Source organism: Anabas testudineus, chromosome 4 (genome assembly GCF_900324465.2).
Source record: "Anabas testudineus chromosome 4, fAnaTes1.2, whole genome shotgun sequence".
Lineage (NCBI taxonomy): Eukaryota > Metazoa > Chordata > Actinopteri > Anabantiformes > Anabantidae > Anabas > Anabas testudineus.
In genome coordinates, this window is record NC_046613.1 from 19,589,841 (window position 1) to 19,615,492 (window position 25,652).

General features: G+C 39.2%; 2 protein-coding genes across 2 annotated transcripts in view; both read right to left on the minus strand.

Moving 5' to 3' along the window:
• LOC113151362 (ribonucleoprotein PTB-binding 2-like) overlaps positions 1 to 20,302 on the minus strand; it is a 69,258-nt gene extending 48,956 nt beyond the window's left edge. The window contains 3 exon segments of the mRNA XM_026344322.1: positions 157 to 223; positions 13,320 to 13,601; positions 20,186 to 20,302. Of these exon segments, the coding sequence (XP_026200107.1) occupies positions 157 to 223; positions 13,320 to 13,592 (340 nt within the window). The 5' untranslated portion in view covers positions 13,593 to 13,601; positions 20,186 to 20,302.
• A 2,463-nt stretch (positions 20,303 to 22,765) lies between these two features.
• The window catches only part of cachd1 (cache domain containing 1), a 63,992-nt gene continuing 61,105 nt past the window's right edge, over positions 22,766 to 25,652 (minus strand). Inside the window, exon 27 of the mRNA XM_026346102.1 lies at positions 22,766 to 24,791. Coding sequence (XP_026201887.1) covers positions 24,547 to 24,791 — 245 coding nt within the window. The 3' untranslated portion in view covers positions 22,766 to 24,546. The remainder of the gene's footprint in view (positions 24,792 to 25,652) is intronic.

The following is a 25,652-nucleotide window of genomic DNA, read 5'->3' on the forward strand; positions in this document are numbered from 1 at the left end:
GTTTACAGCTTCATCTGAGGTTTAAACCTGCTCTGATGTGTGTGTGTGTGTGTGTGCGCAGTTTTGTGTCTATGGCATCTTTTTGAGGACAAGTGGACACAGATAAAGGTTTTCAGTAACCTACGTAAGAGTATGTCACATTAGATTTTACTGTACCTGTGCCTTTGTTGCGATCCACAAAGCAGTACTTCAGCTCATACTCTTTCAGAATTTCATGGACTTCCTACGAAGAGAGAGAGAGAGGTCATTATTATTCTCAGAAAGCCTTCTTAAATATGACAGTACTATTTTACCAGCAAGACAGTTATTGACTAAAAAACTGCCTTTAGAAACACACTAAATATTCAAATAGTCACGGTGACAACTGAGATACATTTTATCAAATGGATATTCGCTCATCACAATGATGAAACCTTAATTTTCGACACCTGAGCACTCCTCCTTCACGAGTCTTTGATGGGATCCTTCCCACATATGCAGAAATCATTTTAAAAAGTAGACTCACTATTAAAAGTTTTTTTTTTTTTTTTTTTTAAACAGAGGCACTCTCTCCTGAAGAAATGCATTTCTTTTTGGTGACAGTACATCATGAAGTTAGACAGGAAAGAGAGCCAAGACAGAACTGCAGCAGCAAAGCAAGATCTTCACACCCTGTCTGAGCACGTGAACTCCACTGCTCACTACTAACTCTGTTAGCCTTCCTGATGGCTTTCACCGTTATGTAGCCAGAGAGTCTCTACTGCACACAGTGGCAATGACAGCACAAACTGTTCAGAGCTTGGCAACAGGTAGATCCCTTAGATCCTGTGATATGAGCAACCTCGTAGATCCAGTCACTGTCAGACCTGTCCAAGACCACAAAAGTGTCAGACTGATGAAGAGCATGGTGTAGGCGGTGGGCCTGAACAACAACTGCAGTGCTACACCAACAATCCCTACTAAAAATCTATGGCAGTGGAGAGGTGACTCCAGGATAATACAATTAATGCAAAATGCCAGCAATGGAGCAATGGGGCTCATCAGACAGGACTTTCAGTTGTCCTGACACAAACACACTGAACTCACCATGATTAGGTATAATATGGCAAGAATCATTTTCTACTCATCACACTGTACCTAATGATGAAATCACACTATTTACTAACTATTTTCTACAGGTTTGTGCAAAAGAGTTTGTTTAATCTGCCTTGGAATATCTGTTAGAGCCAACCTCACAGAAAAAAGAACAAGAAGCTTAGCATATAGCAATAAGAAAAAGGTCTATAGTTGTTTCCCCACCTCTCTTACATTGCCATCCAGATTTTATTTAAACTTTTACGATTCAAGGAATAAAATGCTGGGTTGGAGCAAATAGATAGGTTTGAAATGTGAACAACCATTTGGAAGGATGCGTCTGTTCTGAATCATTAGTATCTTTGCTTATATCCGGTGCTTTTATTCATGGAAGGCTGTGCTTTCATTCAAATTGGAAAACAAAGAAATGAACTTTGCATTATTGTGACGTATAAATTCATACAATGGTCACCTTTTACACAAGTGAAGGCAGGTTAGACATTTCTAAGAGGTCATGTGGACAGATACTTCACAAAAAGAACATTTTATATCTATAATGAAAAAACATCTACCTCACCATTTGAGGTGTTCTCAAATGTACATTTTTCTTTTTTTTTTCTATCCATCTAAGCACCAACCAGCCCACTCATGTACACAGTGAGCAGGCATGTTCCCTATCAGCGAAGGCCATGTGAGGCAGCCCACACAGAGGGTCGGCTCACTCGCCCTTTAAAAAAAAAAAAAAAAAAAATCAGAGCGGAGTGAGCTGTAATCGTTAAGAGGGAAACAGAGAGTGAGAGAACAGGAAAAATGTATTTTATTTGTGGTTTTTGCTCTGTACTTATGTGTTTCTTGATCCATCTATACTGCTACAGACAGAAAAGATTTCTAGATTGTTATGAAGGGATGAAGAGCTGCCGCAAAACAATGCAAACAAATCTTAATTTGTCTGTCAGTGATACTGGATTTGGATCGATCATACATATATGTATAAAGAACTAATAATACACTAATTTTTTTATACACCTGTACAATCTAATGAAATCCAATACAACAGCTCTGGCATGAATTCTACTTTTATTTCTCACTGTGTATATGTCAGAAAGGTGATAATGCTTCTACATGTTTATTTTTGAGGTCATAGTGGGTGGTGGAGTTGTACTGGAGTGCATTAACTTAGCACACAGACAACAAGGCAAATACAAGAATACAACGGGATTAAACCATTTAAATCAAAGCATGTCAGGATTAAATGTAAGTGATTTAAGCTGTTATTGCCAACCAACGCTCTCCTTCCTTTATGTAGGCTTATCCCACAGTTACATGTTTCTGTCCACAAAGCATGTTTCAGCTGTAAAAAAAAAAAAAAATCAACTATAATTCTTAAATAAAAGGTAATTAAACAAAAAGAATCCAGCACTTGCTCAATGCAAGAAATACTGAGAGTATACAACATGCAACAAAACAGGTACTTAAAATCTGGAAATCTGTGCAATATATGTAAATGCCGCCTTTGTCATTCTTCTGCTAAATGCTGCATGGGACAATATGCCAATCCTGACACTGTGAAGTACAAATCTTCTCCTGTGCTGTTTCATTGTGTAGGCCTGTGCTCGTCTGTACTTAAACTGAGCTGAAAGTTTGTTTCTTATTACAGTACTGGCACATTACAAGAAATTTAAGACTATTTTTAGGAGTCCAAACTGTTCTGCCTCTCGTCTCAGCCACACAATTTACCATCTGGGCACACTACGCTGCACTTTATGATATTCCAGTTTGTTTCACCCTATTTCCTTTTACATTTAATGTTTTACTTTCACTGCATCCCATCACGCTGTTATCTATTTTGTTGAAATAGTGTAGTGGGGATCTCAGTGGAACAATTTTCTAATTAACATACTTTAATAGCTAAGCGATGTTCACTTGTGTTTCAAAACAGCCACTGGGTTCAGTAAAGAAACTAGTACTACAACTTTACAAAAGCAAACGCACTACACTAATAAGCTAAACTCACAAACAACCGAACTTAATTGTATTAGTTTAGTTGAAATAAAGCATTTTCTAAATCCTTCCCTATTTCACGTTTTCATGGCAGGCAGTGACAGGACAGACCATGAGCAGAAGTCCATCCTGCAGTATATTCCTTTATCTCAAGTTATTTTATAGAATAACTGAGCATGTCATTCTGCCCCATGCTCCATCGTGTTTGAATGTTTTATCATGTTTTTAGATAATTTCCTCAAGTCCTATCAGTACCACACAACCAGATTTACACCCAGGGCCGATTTTCCTGCATGCATACTGTGGATATTCACACTTTGTTGGGACATTCAAGCACGCTGCCCTCAGAGGAGGGGCTTGATAAGGAATGTGATAGCAGCCTGCTCTGGCATCCTTTAAGACTGCACAGAGCTCATGGCCATAGTGAAGGTTCATGATGGAACATGAATAATCTAAAACCACTCAAATTACATGAGTTTCACACCTGGCCACAGAATGAAGCTGAGGACACCAGCTTCAAATTCAAGACTACTGCTGATGCTGTCTTTTATGTACTGACTTAGTTTCTTTGCAAGCTGAAACATGCCACCCACCAACCAAACTTCATCTACCCTTGATTCTTAGCTACTGACGCTGCCAACTACTATATACATTTGAATGTACTCGTGTGTGCCCTGGGAAGTAAGTTATTTTATATACAAACTAAAATTTTGACATGAATTCTGGGTTTCAAAAATAAAATAAAATAAAATATTTGTACAAATATGCATGAGCACCTTTCAGTCCAAACTCTGAAGAACCATATTATACTTGAAATCTAATATCTGTTGAAAATTCTGCAGGTCACTACCTTGAGTTTGCAGCAGCTCTCTTTTTACTCAGAGCTTCTATCAATTTCTAACAAATGCAAAGTAAACAAGCTGCAAATTGCCTTTCATTTGGTCTGGGTGTTGTTTTGACCCTTTTCCACTTTAACACTGACAGCTTGTACCATTTGCCAGTTAAAGTAATTGTAACTCCCCTGGGGATCACATTTAGCATAAAAAGTACAAGGTAATATAAATACAAGGCAAGAAAGCCAAACTACAATGGTTTTCCTCCCCAATAGCAAAAGTAGAGGCAGAGAAGAGAATAATGTGTTTACTCTGACATCTGTTCATTCACTACACACACATACACCTTTTATCCCACAGCCTTTTGAGATGGCATACAAACACAAACAGGGCCACCGGAGGGAACTGAAACAGTAGGCTATCATTTCAACTCCACACACTGCATGTGTGTGTTCTGCGAGAGAGATGGAGGGACAGGGGGATTAGGGGACAAACACACTCTGCATGGCCTCCATACCGCCAGTAACTATGTCCTTGACCTACTGATAGGAGTGATATACAGTATGCTGCAGAGAGAGAGAAGAGGATGAAGCTCAGGTCTGTCTGCAAGCAGCATGTTACTCCCACACTCAACACTATCATGCGGTTTGAAATATGCAGCTTTACAATCACTGCATCATCATCATCATTACCCACATTTATTGAGCAGCAATACAAGCAGATTTTAGTAAGCCTGTACTTTTTATGAGAACTGTAGGCTATGATTTAAAAATAGTTTAACAAATAGGCAAGAAAAAAAAATCTATTTGGGATTAATGTTGGTCATATTAATGGAAAAAACTGTATAATTTATTTAGGTTATAATTCACCAAAAAAAGAAAAAAGAAAAAATGCAACACATCTGCATTAACAGCGACATTCAGTTTTAACAGTCTGTCTTTTGCAGTTTTACACTCTTTAGGCTTCACTTGTCTGGTTTTTTCCACTCTTGTATAACAAAAGTGGAACTTGGCATGGACTACTTTGGTCATTCTGATCTGACCTGTCCAATTACTGAAGTGTTACTCAGACAGAGCCGTCTCTGGCTGAATATTTGCCTGTTAACTCTAATGTACAAGAAGGTGGTGGTGACAGAACTTTAACTGTTTAGCTGTTCAAAGTAATTACATATTCAGTGAATGTTACGATTTTCTATCTCTAATCAGAAAAAAGCTAATACTATTTCCCATATGTGGTCCAAGGCATGCTTTGTGTGTGTGTGTGTGTGTGTGTGTGTGTGTGTGTGTGTGAGCGTGTGTGTGACAGGTGGCTCAAACCATGCACAGCATGGATCACTGGCCCATCAAATGCCTGCCAGGAGAGCTTCTTAGAAAATGTGTGCGTTCACATATTGTGAACAAGCATAAATAGACGAGTGCAGACCTCCATCTCCTTTTCCTTCCTTTCTCTATCTCTCCAACACTTTCCAGAGCGTTCACACCTTGTATGCTAGTTTAACACCCCCACTGTACGAACACTGGTAGAATTCCTCGGTTTTAAGTTTGTTTTGGTTTCTTCCCTCTTCTGTTCTTTTACCATCTCTACACACAGACTCTCCACCTCTTTCTTTCTGCCTTTTGTTCATCTTCCCCTCACACTACTTTCTCCTGCCTTTGTCTTTATCATTGATGGACTAAACATTGGCTGTCTGGTTAAATTTTCATGCAGAGTAATTATTACCCTGCAGGAAAGGACGAGGAATACACACATGGGATACTGAATGAGATCCCAAATGTTCTTCCTCTCTGACCCCTCTCTTAATAGTAAAATGGTAACATGAGGACAATGTCTTAATGACTTTTTTCCTGTCATTTCTTTTACTTGCCTTTTCCAGATATTTAGTTTCAGATGTTTCATTTCCACTTGAGTAGAGCCAGATGATGCAGTAAAGCAGCACAGCAGGAGCAGAGATTCAAACCCATAATCAACCTCAGCAGTCACAACCACATGGCCCAAGAGGTGCTCTATGCACCGACTGCCAAATTCAACAACAGAGACTCTCAGCTAAGAACTTGTTGAAATCTTTGCACAGTATCTGCCACCCCACAGTGCATAATTGTGTGCAAATGGTTGAAAATGCTATGTAAATAGCTGCACATTTACATATGGACTTGGGCCACATGTCCACTTGGATACAATGGAATAATTCCTACACCTACATATAATCAATGCAAACCAACTTGAAAGAACTTGCTGATTGTATTGTAATTAGCTTAGCGTGTACAAAAATAAAATTGCCACAGTGTGGCAACTGGCAATGCCAATTGCTTCCTTACTTGCCGATTCAAGAAAGAACTGTCTGAACTCAAACGTGTTTGTCATTCAAATGGCCACACCGAAAGAGAGGGAAGGGATCATTTCCAGATAGTAGTGATTCTGAACAAGGACATTAAAGATGGCCAGAAATAGTTGAGTAACAAATAGACAATGGCACAGACACCCCCTATATAATGTTGGGGAAGTGTAGGTGGAGCTGCAATAAACAATAGTGTGATCAGCTCAATCACACAAAACATCTCTTTATACCTCAATAGAACAATATTTTTCTAAATCAACTCCAAGACTCCAATTAGAGCACATGAAATTACCCATTAAGACGTTGTTGTGTGGAAAAGGTAATGACTTTCAGTTTCACATGGGAAGTCAGAGGCTTTTCCCTGATTCTTCCATACAGTCAGAGATGCTGCCGTTAGAGGAATAGCATTTTACAGTTTAGCACCGCTTGCCTATGTTCATCCAGTTCTTCATTTCATTCATATGTCTTTAATGGAGAAGCTGGTTGATTTAATCTCAGCAAGGATAGAAGCAGTGGGCTGAGGGAAGCAGGTGGCTTGCCCTGAGTCAGAACCGATTCAGCTGTCAACCAGTGTGACCCCACTTCCCTCCTCTTTCCACATCCACCCGTCTCAGTTTGGCTCTGGCCCTGAAGCAACAGGGTTCAGATTGGAGGTTATTTTCCACACTGAGCCAATAGTCACTCTTCCTCACATATCAACAGTCCTACAGACATCGCATCAAAGCATAATTTTGTTATTTTTGTATGAGTTGGCGTTCAGCACCTGATGTGCACGGTATGCAACATAACATAATATATATTAAAATACATGTAAGTGTTTACACAGTGAAAACCAAAGCTCAAATGCTTCACTTTATCAGCTATTTACAGTTGTGTAACAGAGCTTGGATGTGGTAAATCTTAGCCTTAAGGTAAAGAGTAGAATACAACATCGAATTACTGTTACCTGTCTTTTGAACACTGCTCAGTTGTTTTGTGTGTTTGTGGCCATTTAACTCACACTCACACAGTTTGGCTACATTCATGTCAAAAAATGACATGGTACAATGAAGCATCATTATGGCAGAATAAAAAGCAAAGTAACTGAAGATTTGTGGAGATGGAGACAAAGAAGCTCTCAGACATAAAAGCTAAACGGCCTCTTGTAGTAATTCGTACTCGTACTCTGAGGCACCAGTGGAAGTTAACATGTACATCAAGAAGCTCCATGTCGGAAAGGTAATGTGTTCTGTACTTGCATAACACACCATTTTGTAACATTATTACATTTGACTTTAAACACTCAAAAGCACAGCAATGTACTTAAATGAAGCATTGAAGTGTTGTAGCTTGATAAAATAGTTTTGTCCTTAACCACAAATCTAAAATAGTTATTTGTAATGCATCTACTTAGAATATGCTCTGAAGATAACAGAAAAATGTGTTCTACAACTCATACGCAGTGTATTTGAATCATCACTTTTCAGCCATTTCTTACATACATGCAGCTACGATGCTCAGTGCTCAGAATCTACAGTAATTGACCTAAGAGTAAGTAAAGATTAGATATAATACTCTCCTGCAAATGGCTGGTTCAATTACAGAACACAGTAAATTAATTTTCATCTAAATTTCACACACATTATAATTAAATGCTGCCAACTGTTTCTTCTAGAAGGTCAGGCTCTCATTGGTGGGTTTTATCAAAAAAGGAATTTTTGGTTTATGTTTTATACTCAATAAAAGATAAAAGGTACACAATAGTGACATTTCTGAGCCTCTTATTTTTTAAACTGACAAAGACATTTCCTATTGTTCCCCGTGGGTAGAATTAAACTCCTAGAAGTGTTTATGAAAACAAACCAGAAATAAGGAAATTTCAATTCAATTTCATTCAGTTTTATTTTTATAGCCCCAAATCACAACAGAAGTCACCTCAAGGCACTTTACAGAGTTTAAGGTTTAAGACCATACAAAATATAACTGTATACAGAATTATATAGAAAACCCAACAAGCCCACTTGAGCAATTGTGCAGTTTTACACTCTTTAGGCTTCACTTGTTTGGTATACTCTATTTTCTATTCTTGGATAACAAAAGCAGAACTTGGCATGGACTACTTTGGTCATTCTAATCTGACCTGTCTAATTACTGAGGTGTTACCCAGAGAGAGCCGTCTCTGGTTGTATATTTTGTTGTTGACTTTAATGTACAAGGGTCAGGTGGTGGTGACAGAACCTTAACTGTTCAAAGTTAATTACACTGTGCAATTCTGTAATCATGGGGTCACGGTGGAGGGCCTCCTCCCATCCATGCGAAGGTCAAAACATGGACATGAAGGTCAGACTTCAAATGTTTGATCAATCTTAACTTGTATATCAAAAGCACCACAGGCGGTTTGAAGTCTGAGGTGCTGCTCTGTGAACATCAAGGATGCAGACTAGTAAACGGGGACCAGCAGGATCCTGACAGTATCATGTGCCCCCCACCCCCCCAGCCGCTTTCACACTAACAGAACAATGGCAGCAGTTGTCGACCGTAAAGTGCAAGCATAACTTAATCTGCTCTATGAGAGAAAATCTAAATGACAGATGATAATAATAAAAGGTGTTTTCTTACCGGATAGTGGCTTAGCCAACAATTTCACTTCATCCCATAACTCCCATAAGACAATTTCTCCTTTGCCTTTTTTCCAGTAAGTCTACATAATATTTCTGTATTTGCCCAGTCAGTGGATTTCACACTCCTAGGTTGAAATTGAACCTTTTATCCAGTCAGCACTACGACCATATCGTTTAACCTATGTGCTGGTTTACCTCTTTTTGTGCAGCAAATCCAGATTGATCACAGACATTACCATGTCTCAGCAGCCTATTTGGAAGTCTACTGTTAAAATGATGTTGTATTTCCTTTCTGTGGAAACATCTCGATAGTATGAACATACTGGGTTTTACAAAACCCTGTTAATGATAAAGCCAACTATCAAAATTTGTTTCTAAATTTGTATAAAATTAATTTCATCCATAACTTGTAGATTTGTCCTAGTTTTATTATTAGCACTATAGAGCAGGTGAATCTTGATTGCCTGCGCAATTACTGCAACACAAACATCTGCAAAACTTACAGGTAAACAGCTAAATCACAACAACACGTGTGCACGCAGGATCAAAACCGACAAAGGTGAGGAAGGCTACCCACAGGTAGGAGGGGCAGCTATCATGAACATCTGCTACTGACACACACACACACACACACACACACACACACACACACACACACACACACACACACACACACACACACACACACACACACACACACACACAGAACAGCATGTAAAGCGAGAGGAGGAAGTGGGCGGAAAGTAGCTCAGGCACATGCTGCTTTGTCACATTTACATGTATTTGTGTTCACCTGTACATATGCAAAAAACTTCACACACTCGGTGCACTGTTTAAAAAGAAACAAACACGTGGACGGAATACATTTCGTATTTGTTTCACATTTCCAAAAATCCCAGAAGTCGTCGCATTTATTGTACCCTTCTGTGCATCTGCAAATATGTTTTCATACAACATGCTTGGATTTTATAGGAATTCATTTTTAGTCTTCTTTAAAATTCAAGCTGTACTCGCTCATGCACAGTTGCGGGGGGCAAAATTCTTGCTCGATACTTAAGTTCAACTTGTAAACACTCGGGAAGGTTGAGATCTGATACCCGCATTCTCAAAGACCTAATACTAACAAATATATGGCCAAACTTTTCATTTTGGACCAGGGTTGGTAGTTAGATTTTTTTCTTTGTTTCTTCTTTGTTTTCTCTGGCACTTCATCAATTGTGCAGGTTAAAATGCCAAACATAGCCAGAGGCAGATCAAATCAGCTGTCACTAATTAATGTTAATTGGTAGCAGCTAAAATTAAACTTGACTTTCGGCTGGTTAATCTTCAAGATGGTGTCTGTATTCGACCAAAGACTAAGGGTGAAAAAAAACATAGCATTCTGTGACATCAGTGCATGATTGCAAGTGACTTTGCATTTTTGTAGTTGAGCAAGAACCACACAGTGGCAGCTCTTCCCTTGAGAAACACGCAAACCTTTCACATTGTCAGTTTCAGAAGAATCCTGACGCATTTAATAAGAAGCATCAATGTTTTAAGCGTATCAGTTTATTAGCTCTAAATCAGGACAATATTTGAATATTATTAATACAGAACAGAACTGCTTCTATCCAACAACAGATACGTAAATAAAACTGATGAATTGAATCTTTCAGTTTTAATTAAGTATAATTTTGATTGTGTGTAAATATTCTAATTACATTCAACATGCAATTTTTGGATCCAATAAATGGATTCTCACTCACTAAAATGCTAAAACCAATAGCACTTTTCCAACTCCTACTGCTTTAATTAAGTGGTATGGCGAATCTATGCTAATGACTCCTAACTAAACATCAAATAAAAAGAAAATCCAAGTCTCATCCTCTTCACTCTTCCAATCAAATTCCTCAACCACCCCCTCTACGAACCTTTCCATTTCTTCCTCTGAATTCTTCTTCTAACTTTTTTTTCCCCATCATTTCCTCTCAACCTACTCTTCTATTCTCCTACCTCGTTCCTCTTGCACTTTACTCTCCCTCTTTACCATCCCCCCCGCTTTTGCTGGAGATGAGGACCATCAGCAGGGCTATATATCTGACACAGAGCACCACACAATATATTGTTCACTAATGGGGCAGCGGGTATGAGGGGAATAGGAGATGGAGGTGCATCTGACAGGTGATGAGGTCTTTCCGTCACCATAAATCTATAACCTTATGAGAGATACTGTAATGTCAACACTTGCCCTACGAATCTCTGGTTTCCTGAACAGAAACTGGCAAAAAGAGCTTTAGGCTTTAAGCTATATTCTCCACAAAGACATACAGTGTAATCTACTTTTAATTTTGGGTCCCCGTGGCAAATTTAAGACAACAATGACCATATAAGCTGCCATTTCAGGTGCTAGAACAAGTTTCAGAATCTTTGCTCAAGGACCGTTCAAACCACCAGCCCTGTGGTCAATGGACAACCCACTGAGACACAAGTAGATGCACATTATGGTTCATTAAGTTTCTTTACTCGCTAATTCATTAAAATAATACTTGAGATTAATCATTTAGTCTCTAAAATGTCAGAAAAGAGTGAGAAATGCCTGTCACAACTTCCCACAGTGGAATGTCACATTTTTAAAATTACTTTTCTGTCCATGCTTTTGAAAACCCACAAATTTTCAATTTCCAATCATAAAACAGATAAAAGCAGCAAGTCCTTGCATTTGAGAAGCTGGAACAAGAATTTTTTTTTTTTTCTATTGCATAATCAATTATGATCCATAGTTATTTAAAAGTGTTTCAGAATCTCTGCAGCCTTTTTAGGACAGAATGAACAACAGCAAAGGGAGTATTTCAAACCACAATAGAGGACTAAAAATGTTAAAAAGATTGTTTTATTCTAGAGGACTTCAGCATTTTTGATGTTTTTAACTACACGCTTCTGTCCAACAAGCTGCCAGCCCGATATCTCCAAACATAAGATCCAGTAATCTGATCTATTGTGAATTTAACAGTATTACCACAGTCGGTGACTGTGTAAGGTCAAAGTGTGAACGTCTCCTTTAAATGAATAGATTTATGTGACATGTTGAACAGGGCAGGCTTCACGCAGCTCTGCTTTCCGACTGCTCTGCTCAGGCTCACTCAACATATCACACTCAATCTGACACATGAATAATGTGGAAAATACAGAGAGAGAAATTCCACTTGTGTTCCTCCACCTGATCCAAGTGACTTTTCTTCACTCTCCCTTTAATTCTCATTTCTAACACACACCATGTGTATCCACACTCTGTTCTCTATCTCCTTTAACACACATACAACCACCAGGCAGAAAGCTGGTTCTATTGGCAGTACACCTGTCTCTACAGTAAGAATGTTTGGTGCCACGACCCTGAAGGAACACACCATCAGCACCTCTGATATGCTGCCTCATGAAGGCTCGCAAGCAGACGCAAGTAATGAATGACACTTGGCATGATAAATGAAATAAGTCCTAAAGTTATAAACAGTGAAGTCAGTCTGTGGTCTCATGCTTTTGAAGTACAATAAACAATGAAAGATAAACTCACTGATCTCCTTTTTCCACCAGTGAAGAAATCTGATTATAGCAAACTGTTAAACAACATGTCAGGTCAGAAATAATTGTTACCACCTGGCCACCTATCTTGAAAACATGGCAAACTGAATAAGCTCAATAAGTTCTTACTCTTGTTTTAAGTGTTTAAAAGATGGTGCATTGCCCGTAACAAATTCAGTTTAGCCAATGTGGCAAAATACACGTGTATGACTAAATTTATGTCACTGTAAAATGGCAAGTAAGAGGCAGTTTACAAATCACAAGTGTTGCCTCTGTCCGTGTGGCTGACAGAGCTAAGACACACAGAGATACAGTATCTCCGCTTGTTGCAATGACAGACTTGAAAGCACTGGACTGCTTTTGCAACACACTTGAGAATGAGACACATAACAAATACCATGATTTCCAGTAATCAGAGGACCTAGGAGTAAATTCAGAGCAAATTAAATAAAATACAGATGTTTACAAAGCTGTTAGTGGTTTGTTGTTATATTTAGTTTAAGGACTAAACATTTAACAATTGTTCTGGCAATCAGGTGTTATATAAAATGTTTTTCATCTATATGTAATTCTGATTACACACAATATGTAAACCGTCATGTCTTGTGAGGAAAAAGTGCTTTTAACTGTTCAACTACATAATGTTTAATGAAAACCTGAGGAGGCGAATGAAACTCAAATTAAATGTGGACGAGGATGTGGTTTGAAATAAATCCCATATACACAATAAATCACAATGTTAAGCAGAAGGTAACGTGAGGTCAGGGCACTGTCAGCAGCATCCGACCAAATCCCTGATCACGAAACAGAATTAAATGCACTGAAAAGTCCGAGAGTCGGTGCAAACTACATGACTGGAAACCACAGATGCGCTTTGGATCGCGACCTGCGTAAAAACTGAAAACCTGCTGGAGCACGTCACTTTTTCCCAGTGTTAAGTACCTGGTTAGTGGTGTCAGGCGGCAGGTTCTTAATGAGGATTTTCCTCCTGTTGCTCAACTCCTGGCGAGTTTTGGCCAGTCTCCTTTCGATTTCCTCCGGCTCCAGGTCCGGCAGGTCGCGGAGGCTAATCCCCGGCTCGGAGGGCTGCGCGGCCGCCGCCTCTTCATCCTCCGGCTGCCGGATCTCGGGGCTGTCCATCTCCGGGGAAAGTGCGCTCTCCCGGGCTAGAGAAGAGTGAACGCTGGGCGGCTGGATGGATGAGGCTGCCGCCATCTTGGGTATCTGAGAGAAAAGTGTGAGGGAAGTGAGAGAGAGAGAGAGAGAGAGAGAGAGAGAGAGAGAGAGAGAGAGAGAGAGCAGGTGGGAGGTGTGTGCGTAAAAAGAGAAAGAGCGACATTAATAATGTCAAGGAAATATCCCTTCATATAATGTTAATCTCGGAATAAAACGTTTCCATCTACTTATTTAGGCTACAAAATATTTATCTTTTTCTTTGTAATTAAAAGAAAGAATCGTCTTTAAACTTGTGCAGTGATTTTGTTTTTGGAAACCAAACGGAACAATGAAACTACAACTGGTGGAATTTTATTCTATTAAAAAACAACAACAACATGACAGAAGATATTAGATTAAACTAGTTGTTGAATGCGTATTTCCAGCTTCCCAGGCTGCACTTCAGCCTCCTGGCGACCCCAGCTGTCTGCTCAATGTATAGGAGCCAGTCAACAACCTGTCCAACTATCACTAGTTATATCAACTAACTACCAATAGTTTGTGTAGGTTTCTGAATTGTTGTTTTGTAATCAACAACTCTGGTACTCGCTTGTTTGTTGCCAGGGCTAATCATCAGTACTTCAAACAAAATGGCTCCAAATTATAAGCAAAAACAAAGAAATGAATAATAACCATCCTTAGAATAAGACTGTTCTATGTTGTGTGAAGGATGTACAGTCCTACATTTTATACAGCACTGAACTGGTAAATATACGCACACCCTTGTACATTTGATTACTGCGATAATCTCTGTTCTTATTTTTTTTATTCTTTGGTCCAATAGCACATTTCTTCTTTGGTTCAGAGAGAGAAGCAGAGTGGGGCTGAATATCTCTAAACAACTGTTCTCCATGTGCATAACGTGACCATGAATGGCTGTGTGCCTTCCCTCCTTTTTACCCAAGTCATCCAATGAATGCCAACCTAGCAGCCAACTGAGCCTGCTTGCCTGCCTGCCCACCGTGGGTGGAAGCTGCTCCTGGCAAACACAAGGGGAACAGAGCTCCCTGCCGAGTCCTCACAATGCCTATGTAGCTTCCGCAGGCTGACAGACAAACACTCCGTATACGCACACTCATAGGATGCATTCACACTCATGTGGGCACAAAAACATGTCAGTAAGCACACATCAACCCACTTAGGAAATATTTAGAGCGCGATTATGCTAAGGCCTGTAAGAGATGGTGAAATCAACCTCCATCGTCCAACCTCCATGTTCTCTCTCCACCATCTGTGAGAAGCGTTTCTTGGCAGACTGGAGTCCAGACAATCACAGTTGTCAGTGGGTGAAAACGATCTCACATTGCCAAGTGGATGAACCAGAGTAACTGAAACACACCGACTGTATGAAGACTGTATGAATGCTTCAGTCAAGCTTATGCTCTGTCCACTGAAGAGCAGAAAGGCCAAAGAAAAGGGGGGATGTGTAATTTTAGACAGACGAAACAGAGGAAAAACAGCATTTTGTTCCTGTGCAACACAACATGCTGTCATGTATCAGTCTGATGCTACCTAGTATTACATGGACTGTAAGTCACAATATGTCCTCCTCTATATCCAAATTAAAAATGCAGAGCTTCCAGTGTCTGTAATGAGAGGACTTGCTGTTTATTGTCTTAGATATTAAAATTAATATTGTATCTTTAGGCTTTGTGGTGACAATCGGACAAAATACATTTCAGGGTGTCCTCTCAGGCTCTGGATAATTATTGCACTATTTTCCAAACAGAAACTTAAATTATTAGTCTGTTACGTTAGAAAAAAATGTGAGCTGCAGTTCTAATGGACAGTTTGGGTATGAGAAACATCAGGCTGCGTCTTAGACTCAATTTAATAGACTTAATTTTAATAATTCAGTCGTAGGGCTACATGTTATACAACGACAAACTCAGGAAATCAAAGGTGACACATGCTCCTGACCTGCATGATCCTCTATGCAAACAATCTTTTATATTCAACAAACATCTCAATCGACTGAAATACATTTTTTACACTTGAAAAACACTTAGAAGAAAGGTTTGGACCCAACTACAACCCATACAATAGCCTGCTGACAGACTGAGAGACATGAATCAGTGAGCAGTGGTTCCTTGAAAAGACAGCAGTGACTTGCCTGTCACTTGCACAGGCTGATTTTGGAGATGCATGAATCACTCCACTAAGTGCTAAACAACGTTTCCATGAGAGGACAATTAATTTGTTCTCTCAGTCTCCTGGCACATACTCATGCCAGCACTGTATTACACCCAGACACACTCCAACACATACAGAAGCTTGCATTTACTCATGAGAGCCTAAAACTACCCTACACAGTCACACAATCTGCATCTTTCAAAGCTTTTTACCTATGTGCAAGTCAAACCCCATAATTTGGGGCTATGCTTCACAAACCAAAGGAAAGACAGAGATGTCCCTCTCCATCTAAAACACAAGAGCCCTGCTGGTGCTTCAGTGTGTCAGCCAGTGATTCACAGCCTTTTGGAGTGGGTGGGAGTAGAGAGAAGAAAGCAGGAAAAATGTTCACCGCAGCTTGCTGGGACTAAGAGTGTGAGGGCGTGGGTGGGCAGAGTGGCTGAACGGGCAAAGCAGGCACCTGGGATGAGCTTGGTAGGCGTGGGGATGGGGGTAGGGAAAGAGAGGGGGGTGATCCCTGAGTGGTTCATTGCGCGTGGGACTCGCAATGAGCACATGCACACGTGTACGCATGTCCTGTTGTGCAGTGCGATTACAGATATCCCGCAATGCTGTCATGAAAGCAGGTAAAGATGTAAAAATGGACTGTAGGCGCTGCCTACGCTTATGAGCCAGCGCTTTGCTCTTGTAAGTGATCACATGCACAGTGTGATGGCGTGGCTTGTTTTTGCTTATAACATAGAAGAGATTAAGGGACATGTGACCTACTAAAAACAGCTGACCTGAACCCATGGGGACAATATGTACAAGAGTTCCCTGTTCAATTTCTGCCCTAATTACAGTGGTCATAAGCATATCTCCTTGCCAGTGCATCAGGGAAGCCACTTTTATGTGGCCAGCAAATGAGTCAGTAAAGATGCGCATATGCCGTTTTCAACCAACGCATAACTCAAATATGCAATTTGTTTTATGTCTTGATCCCCAAATGGCCCCAGTTACATTTTTCTTTTTTCTGTTAATGTTCTACAACTACATAGTACTTTTAAGCAGATTAAACCCCTCCTTGGCATATCTTGCTGTAAAGTTCAAACTGTATCAGTTTACACCTCATGCTTTCAACATATTTTTAGCAAAACACATGTCTGTCTATGTGATTTCAAAGCACTACAAATTGCTTGCATGCAAGACTTCAGATGATCACAGTGCTAAGATGCACTGGGGAAACTGGGTCTCTGGACTGCACAAAAATATGCTGCTAATGCATGTCTGCTGTACTAGTTGGCAGAGCATAGACTGACTGAAATGACCTAAGGGTGCTTGGACACTCAGCTCAGTGCTCTAATTCAGCGTTTCTCTGGCAGGGACGTGCAGAAAGCTCAAGAGAAGAGAAAGGGGGAGAGTAGAGGAGATACAGTGACAGAGGGAGGCAGGGACATGTAGGGGAGGTATGAATGAATGTCGACAAACTGATAAGGTTTATGGGACATGGCGACAGGCAGACAGAGACATGGGGAGAGAGCTCCTTTTCTCCTTCAGCTCTCAACAGAGCTGAACTACTTCCCTGCTGATGTTCAGTAAACTGAGAGCCTTCCTCTTTAGTCATTATCCACCTCAAGGAGAAACAATTTACTAAGCTGCACTCTATGACCTTGTCCTCAAACAGACAGAGACACAGCATCTTTTGGGAAACTACCTCTCTGCTTTCCTGTTCTATTAATTTAAAATGCGTGACCAAATGTAAATATCAAAGAAGACTGAAAAATTCACTGATAGGCTGCATTGAATTCATCTTCAGTTGATTCTGTATACAATAAAATGAATGTAGGTGTTTCAATAATTTTTCCATCACTTAATTGGACTCCCACCTCTAAGACATGTGCAAGTAGGACTGTTTAAACAGAAATATTGAGTAAGTTTACAACCCAGCAAGTTTTTTTATCTCTGTAACTGTGCTGTGCTATGTCTAACCAGTAAAGCTTGTAGCGATGCACTGGACAATTTATGCACAGGTCTGTTACTATTTGGGCAGGAATGTGAGAACAGATCTGGCTTTATTCAAGGTTCCTTTACTTCTCTTTTTTACTGTCAACACATCCATATATACCCTCAATACTTACATCTACAATTCTAAATTGAAGTCTGTCCATCATATGGTTGACTGAAAATTAATACTATTTTGTTGTTTGTTTTGTTACACATTTTTAAAATGTGTAAATTGTAGCACTGATGCCTACTAACAGTAAATAAAATAGCACAAAAACAGTATAGTGCTCTTTCCCCCAAAACCAAAGCAGTCTTTTGTCATGTTGTGGAACAACCATGTTGCCTTCCCATCTGTGGTTGTTTCTCAGATCCCCTGGCATGAAATACCGTATGTACAGAAAAGCCTCATAAATAACTGATAGGTCTTCCAGGCAGTATGTTCCACTATTCTTTCTTCGCCCACAAATGGCATGACCTACAACCAACAGCTTGAAACACAATGAAAAACACCTTGGGGGTGCTAAGTGCAGATTGTGGCTGACACGCCATTTTACTTTGAAATGCCTTTTCCTTCAAGTAGAAGTCAATAGCTAAAAGAGGTAGAGAGGTTTTTATATTACAAAAGTCATAAAGCTCTTGTATTTTAAACATGTTACTTTTTTATGCAGACTTATCTAAAACAACAACTTAATTATCATTTTCAAAACACATTAATTTACATGTCAAACTGAGTGGATATTTGCATGTATGATCTTAATTTTAAAGCACATTTTTCCCCAACCACTGCATTAAATAACTGTCTCAGTTCAAAACAGCTCTACACAACATTTAAAAATACTCTCTTCCAAACAAGGCCAAAAAGCCTCTGAAGAGCACTGTGTAGGTGTCCTAAATGTCCCTGTGAACCAGAGAAAATATTAAAAGCTGGAGAGACATCAGACAATATTACTATATTATCAGTGAGTGTGAATCCTGGGCTAGGTATTGAAACAACACACACAAAATCCCCAAGAGATAATCTCCCTGGCTTACTGCAGGCTGGTGTATAGGTGACGTGTTCCGTGACCTCCTACAAGTAAGAGCAAAATGGCCAGGCAAGGCACAATTAATTAGCTGTATATGGGACAAAATACACTGCCTGTCCAAAAAAAAAGAAAAAAAGAATCACCACTTGGATCCAACTAAACAAATAGATAAGAGCCTCCTATTGGATAATTACTGCATGGATGATTATGTTTCAGCTGGCAACAAGTTATTTAACCCTAACTGATGCAGTGAGTAGCTTCTCATTTATTAAACACCCATCTCGGAAGACACATACTGTGAAAAAGATGTAATTATTGGCATGCATCAAGCAAAGAAAGCATCTAAGGAGATTGATGAAACTACTAAAGTTAGTAAAATTAAGAACTGTCCAACGCATTATTAAAAACTGGAAGGATAGTGGGGAACCATCATCTTCAAGAAAGAAATGTGGTCAGGAAAAAAATGTGAATGATCGCAATCGGCTTAAACTATGGTGAAATCAAATAATAGAAAAACAACAGTGGAAGTCACGGTTATGTTTAATAATAAAAGAGCATTTCCACATGCACAATGCAAAGGGAACTCAAGGCATTGGGACTAAACAGCTGTGTAGCCTTAAGAAAAACACTTGTCAGTGAGGTTAAAAGAAAAAAATGGGCTTCAATTTGCTAGGGAGCATAAATATTGGAGTCTGGAGCAATAGAAGAAGGTCATGTGGTCTGGTGAGTCCAGATTTACCCAGTTCCAGAGTGATGGGAGCATCAGGGTAAGAAGAGGGGCGGGTGAAGTGATGCACCCATCATGCCTAGTGCCTACTGTACAAGCCTGTGGGGGCAGTGCTATGATCTGGGGTTGCTGCAGTTGGTCAGGTTTAGGTTCAGCAACGTTATGTGTCCAAAGAATGAGGTCAGCTGACTACCTGAATATACTGAAGGACCAGGTTATTACAACAATGGATTGTTTCTTCCCTGATGACACCGCATATCCTGTGTGAAATTGTGAAAGAGTGGTTTAGGGAGCATGACACATCATTTTCACACATGAATTGCATTAATGCAATTCTGAATGGAAATAAATGTGAGAGAATTGGAGAAGCTTATCAAAACATTGCTACTGCAGATGCAACCCCCTTTGACTTAACTTAACTTACTATTAGTTACGTTAGCCCACATCATGACTGCGCTTTACAGATCTTTGAGCACAAGTGAGACCTTCAAATTAATTTCCAATCCCACCAATTATTCACAACACCTTGTAAACTGTAATCTTATGAAACTAATTTTCATATCTGTTCACATAACAAAATAAATAATACATAGCTGGTATGCTAACCCCACTTATGCTACAATATGCTAACCCAACTCTGTGCTAGCATACCATAGGGTCACAGAAGGTCCTATTGGTTTATCTAAAACATAATCGAAGCGACGTGTGGCACAAGACAAACTTACCTTTGTTCTTATTTATTTCCTACATAATCTTCTAACCACCTAGATGAACAAAGTCGTACCTGCAGCAGCAGAAACTAATTCAAACACTTTCCTAGTGGCGACCCCAACCAGGTGGCCGCCATCTTTGTTTTGCCTCACTCTGGATACGACTTCAAATCTTTTTACACTCAGCGGGCTGAATAATATTATTATTCATTTGGTTTGAAGTGTGTTAGGAGGTTATGGTAAGGTATGAATTATCTCAAAACACCAGTTAGTGATTTAAGTAAGTGACCATCTTCCCTGTTAAAACTTGGCCTAATCGTTACCTCTGTGATCGGAGCTAGCTAAGCTAAAGGCTAACATCCCAAAACACACAAGTCAGAAACGAAAGATGAATGAAAAAGAAATGAAGGATGATTGTTGTTCGGTTGGTGTGTTAGTAGATATTAAAAACAGAGCTAAAACCACAATAAATACTGGCCTTATATCCAACAGGTGCCTAGAAATAGGTCTCATTGTTTTAGCTGATAACAGTATCAGCTGTTAGCCACAACAGCTAACAGCTGATACTGGACTGATAAGGCCTTAAAGTTTGTGTTGAATGTGTTTGAGCCCAGATTATTTTTTATATAAAGGTAATTAAATATGAAGAAATAACAGAAGCTGTACACAATAAAAAAATATTTATTTATTATTATTTATTTACAGCATGATTTGTTTTTTGTTTTTGTTTTTTTAATTGTAAGCCAATTAAGACTTTTGTTGTTTCAGAGGGAGCTGTGTGAAGACTACATCGTCTCAGGTGCTCATCAAGATGTTTAGACCTATTTCTAACTTATAGTAACACATTATAAACAAATAAGCTTATTTTCTTGTTTTACATAAATTATATTTAACAAGATACACACAAATGTAGATGTGTTTTAATGGCATTGATACTAGATTTAAAGACATATTCTATTTTCACAGAATTTTAAGTGGTGGTGCACCATAATGCCAAAATCCCAAAAGTTTCTTGACATGCCTGTAGTTCTTTACACAAAATGTCAGAAATCCACATTATGGGAACTGCAAATTGGAGCCAGACGAGAAAGTTTTCACACTTGGCTGCTCATAATTATGCTTTAAATGCTATGACATACATTCTGCACCCATTCAAATCTCAGACTGAACCTGACTAAATAAACTAAATTAAATACTAAAAAACTAAAACTGTTGTTAGAAATCAGCATGAATAACAAAAGACAGGTCATTTAAGTGTAAAATGGACTTTATCACATTCACATTGCAATAAATCTCAATTTGATAACTTTATATGATACATGAGAGAGGTGATGTACACATGTTCCTTCAGTACATTATTAATGTGATTCAGGGTGTTCTTTATACACACATATATACTTGTTTACAACAGCTGGTAAATACTGTTTGAAAGCTCTCCAATAAAAATGTCTTTAACATCACACTCAGTTTGGAGAACAAAGAAAAAGTTTGCTCCAGCATACACACATTAAAAGTTACTCACAAGACTGCATTTGATCTGAAGATTGCCCTGAAATGCTACAAGGCTGCTTCAATACAAACTGAACTGAAATTATGTACCATATTAGAGCGGCAAAAACAAGACCATTTTCATTTTGACTTCGATGAAGAACCTTTTTGCAATTTGAGTCTTCAGTAGCTTATTTAACCTACTACACACCAAATTACAGTAATATTTTGAAGAATTTGATGTTTTAATCTCTCCGCTCTCAGTGGTGTCACATCATTTGACACTTTTGAAGCTGTAGGTTTAATGAGCTCCACATGAGTGCAGAAAAGTCAATATTCTATTTAAGTGACAGACACTCTAAAATAACTGTAAATGAAAATAGCTGACAGTTGTAAGTAGCAACAGAACCACAGCACGGCTTACAGCAGTCCACTGTAAACCTCAATCCACTACAAGGCTGTTATACGTTTTGGTCATTACTCAGTGAATATATGTAGTACTGTTATTTTGCAAGTCTAAATTAGTTCATTAGGACATAAGCTTTCTTTAACATTTTTAAGACACACAATAAAACTTTAAAAACTAGAAGTCTCTCAAACGTAAAAAGTGTGTATTAATATTTTTTTTCCAAGTACTTGACTTCCATCCAATATGGACCTAAAGAAAAATAAATCTAAAAAAAAACATCCAAGGCATCAAAAATATAGAGAGACACCATGAACAGACAATTCAAAATATCAACCCAAATATCTGAGCATCATTTGAAGCATACATCATGTCTTACCAACATAAAAATGGAGTGTACAGGACATTAATAACTATTTGTGATTCTGTATTTACACTTCATAATGACACTCAGAAAAACAACTGACATACTGGCACCCAGAAGTAAACGGATGCCACACTGACATGATTTGACCAGTTGAACAATCAAACCCACAAAGCACAGACCGGGTCATGTGACTCTTCTTCAGAATAAAAATAAGTGGATTTCTCGATCATAATTATTTGACCTATAATTCTCTAGTACTATCTTGAAAAAAATACAATAATGCATTCATTAAAAAATGACCCAGTTGGATAATCATTCTTTTTTCACATACATACACACACACACACGCATTTGATCACACGCACAGAACAGTTCAACCAGAGACATTTTGAGTGGTTAACCACAGAGGAGCTGACAGATGGGTGTAACCTCTGTACAATAACAGCAGCATTTCTCCCACTTTCACTCTCTTTGACAAGGAGGCGACTCCATCTTGGGCATCAATGGAAATTCAACTTGTTTTGCATAAAATCCAGCACACAACTTCCATGTACATACAACATCAGCTTGACCTCAGAGGCAAAAAGAACATTGTATACTGGATTTCCTGCACAGGCAGAAAGACAGCACAACACTTAGGCTCAGGATTTCTGTGACGATCCCCCAATTATCCTCACACACCAAATCCCCAGCAGTGACTAAAACCAGGAATGTTTTGCTGGCGTTAGTTCCTCTCTTCTTTTCTCAATCCCCAGAAGGCTTGAGGCCAGCGAGCATGGAGCGAGCAAGTTCTTCTTCTTGATACAGAGGACATGTCCAGAATGAGGACGTTTTGAACTTTTTCAGCACAGCAAACCTTACAAGAATACAAAACACCTGGGTGATTCAGGGCTGTGAAACAGGCAGCAAAATGTGCTACATCTCAAAGACCGAGATCGTGATAGATGGAATTAAGGCTGATGATTATAGTTGTTTTACATTTCTATTCACTGCAAAAATACCTGGAAGCAGAAGTGACTGTAACTCAGATTTTAAGTTTCTGCTTAAACCCTGTATAGTGAACAGAATCATGTAACGGAGAGGGTGCTTCTGGTAATAGGAAGTATTACCGATATTCAAAAATGCAGAAAGTGGGCCAGTACATATCACTACTGCGGTCTTGTTTGCTCATCTGTCCTGAAAATCTACCTTTTTTAATAAATAGTAGAAAAATAATATTTCCCTCTTTTAATTTTATCCTCCTCTATTTATGTGACTCAGAGAAAATGTTTTCCTACTTTGAAGTTCACAGACATTCATGAAAACGTCCAAATATCTTGCCGAACCATTCTATATAAGGCCAGCAGCTGCTCCTTTGGATAAAGGCAAAGCTTGGAGTGTCTATTTGTAGAGAAAAGGACAGTAAACGCGTGATAGAATCCACAATAGAATCCCATAATAGTTCCAGGTTAAGTGTTGGAAAGTTGATATTTCTGTTTATCATCTGTGACATTCATCAGTTTTCACAAATGTAAGGAGTGCTCTGTTCCCATCGCCCCATTTGGGCTAAGTAGGGAAACAACCTGTGAAGGTTAGGCTGGAGCCAGGGGCAAAAAGGGTTCACACCAGACTCTAGATTCAATTTATTTTCCACTGGTCCAATATAGTGTTTGCTCTGGACTCCCATGCAATTATGAGGTTTGTCTTCAAGGCATTTAGGTTCCAGTTGTGTCCTCTCCTCAGTGAAAGCCAGTGAATGAGCTCACTGAGCATTTTGTTTGCTCCCAAAAGTTGTTACATTCTCACCAAGTCCTTAATGCCAAATTCCTTCAGAAAACAAACACAAAATCCCATTTGGTTATTTTTACTGGTCCAAGTCTGGTCACTTTCAGTTTGTAAAACTGTGTACACTTGGCAGATGTTAGATTGGGCTGTTAAAAGGGACTGAGCTGGAGATGTTGGCACAGTAGAACCACAAGGGTAATACTCATATTAAGATAAAGATCAATTCACAACAGAGATCTCAGTGGCCCATTGGAGTGTGGGTTCGAGTCCAGTATTTCTCTCCCTCCATCCATTCTGACAGTATCCACTGTGTGCTGTCTAATCAAGCACAAATGTTTCTTTAATTGAGGATCAGCACTCTGCATCCACACTGTGCACGGTCACTGCAGCTTGCAGGTGGTGCGTGTGCAGCGGGTGGTGGTGCGTGTGCGTGTGCCGGTATGGGTGGAACTTATGGCTGAGTAATGCAGCGGTCTGTGGTGGTGTGTCTAAGTCCAGGTCGTCATCATGGTTACCGACGTCAACGCCGGCCGAGAGCGGGTCATTGTTTCCAGGTGGATTCTCGCTGTCCTCCTGGGGACTCATGGTGCTGTATCCTGGACACAAAAAAACAGAAGTTGGCATCAAAGACCTGTATTTTACAACCCTTTCTCAAATAAAACCTCTACATTATTCCCCAGCCTAAATCCCCCAGTGTGCACTGGCCTTGTAATCTTGGACAGGGTGTGTCAATGAATATCCAATTGGCAGACAGATTTGATTTAATCTGTTTGAATTATGTTTTCTCTCCACTTTAAACATCCTAAACATTCATGAAACAGATACAGAAGTAGAACTGTAGTACTGTTGAATCACAGATTCATTAATAAAAACTTCCCTAAGTATATAGTGACACCTTAAAAAGTATTGTATTGTATTAACTGGCTGTCAAAAACACAAAAATAACTATTTTAATTGCATTATCATTTGAATATAACTCATGAGATGTTGAACTCTAGAAGTTGCATAATGAGCCACAAATTGTTGAAAAGTCCAATCTCAGCCTCTTTTAATAAATTCTTATACTTTCCTCAAGTATACCCTAAAAACATACTCGATTTGTAGATTTCTGCCTCAAATTCTGAACAGAATGCAACATAAAACATTAAAACACAAGTATTATACAGTAACCCTCATTTAAACAGTGGGCAGAAAGGCAAATGTCAAGAACATAACAGTTACATGTTTCAGTTTGGCACGAGCTTCAGTACACTGACAAGAAATGGGAAGACCCCTTAGAAGAAACCACTCTGCATGACACCCTGCAGTCCAAAACACTCAACACATGTTGGATACAAGTGAAGACATCATGTTTCTGAAAGCAGTACAAGCTCTTTGATGAGCATTGACAACTAAACATCCCCGCTGGGCATTTTCTCCATATGTTTTCAGCTTCCTCATCTGAATCTATACACGTA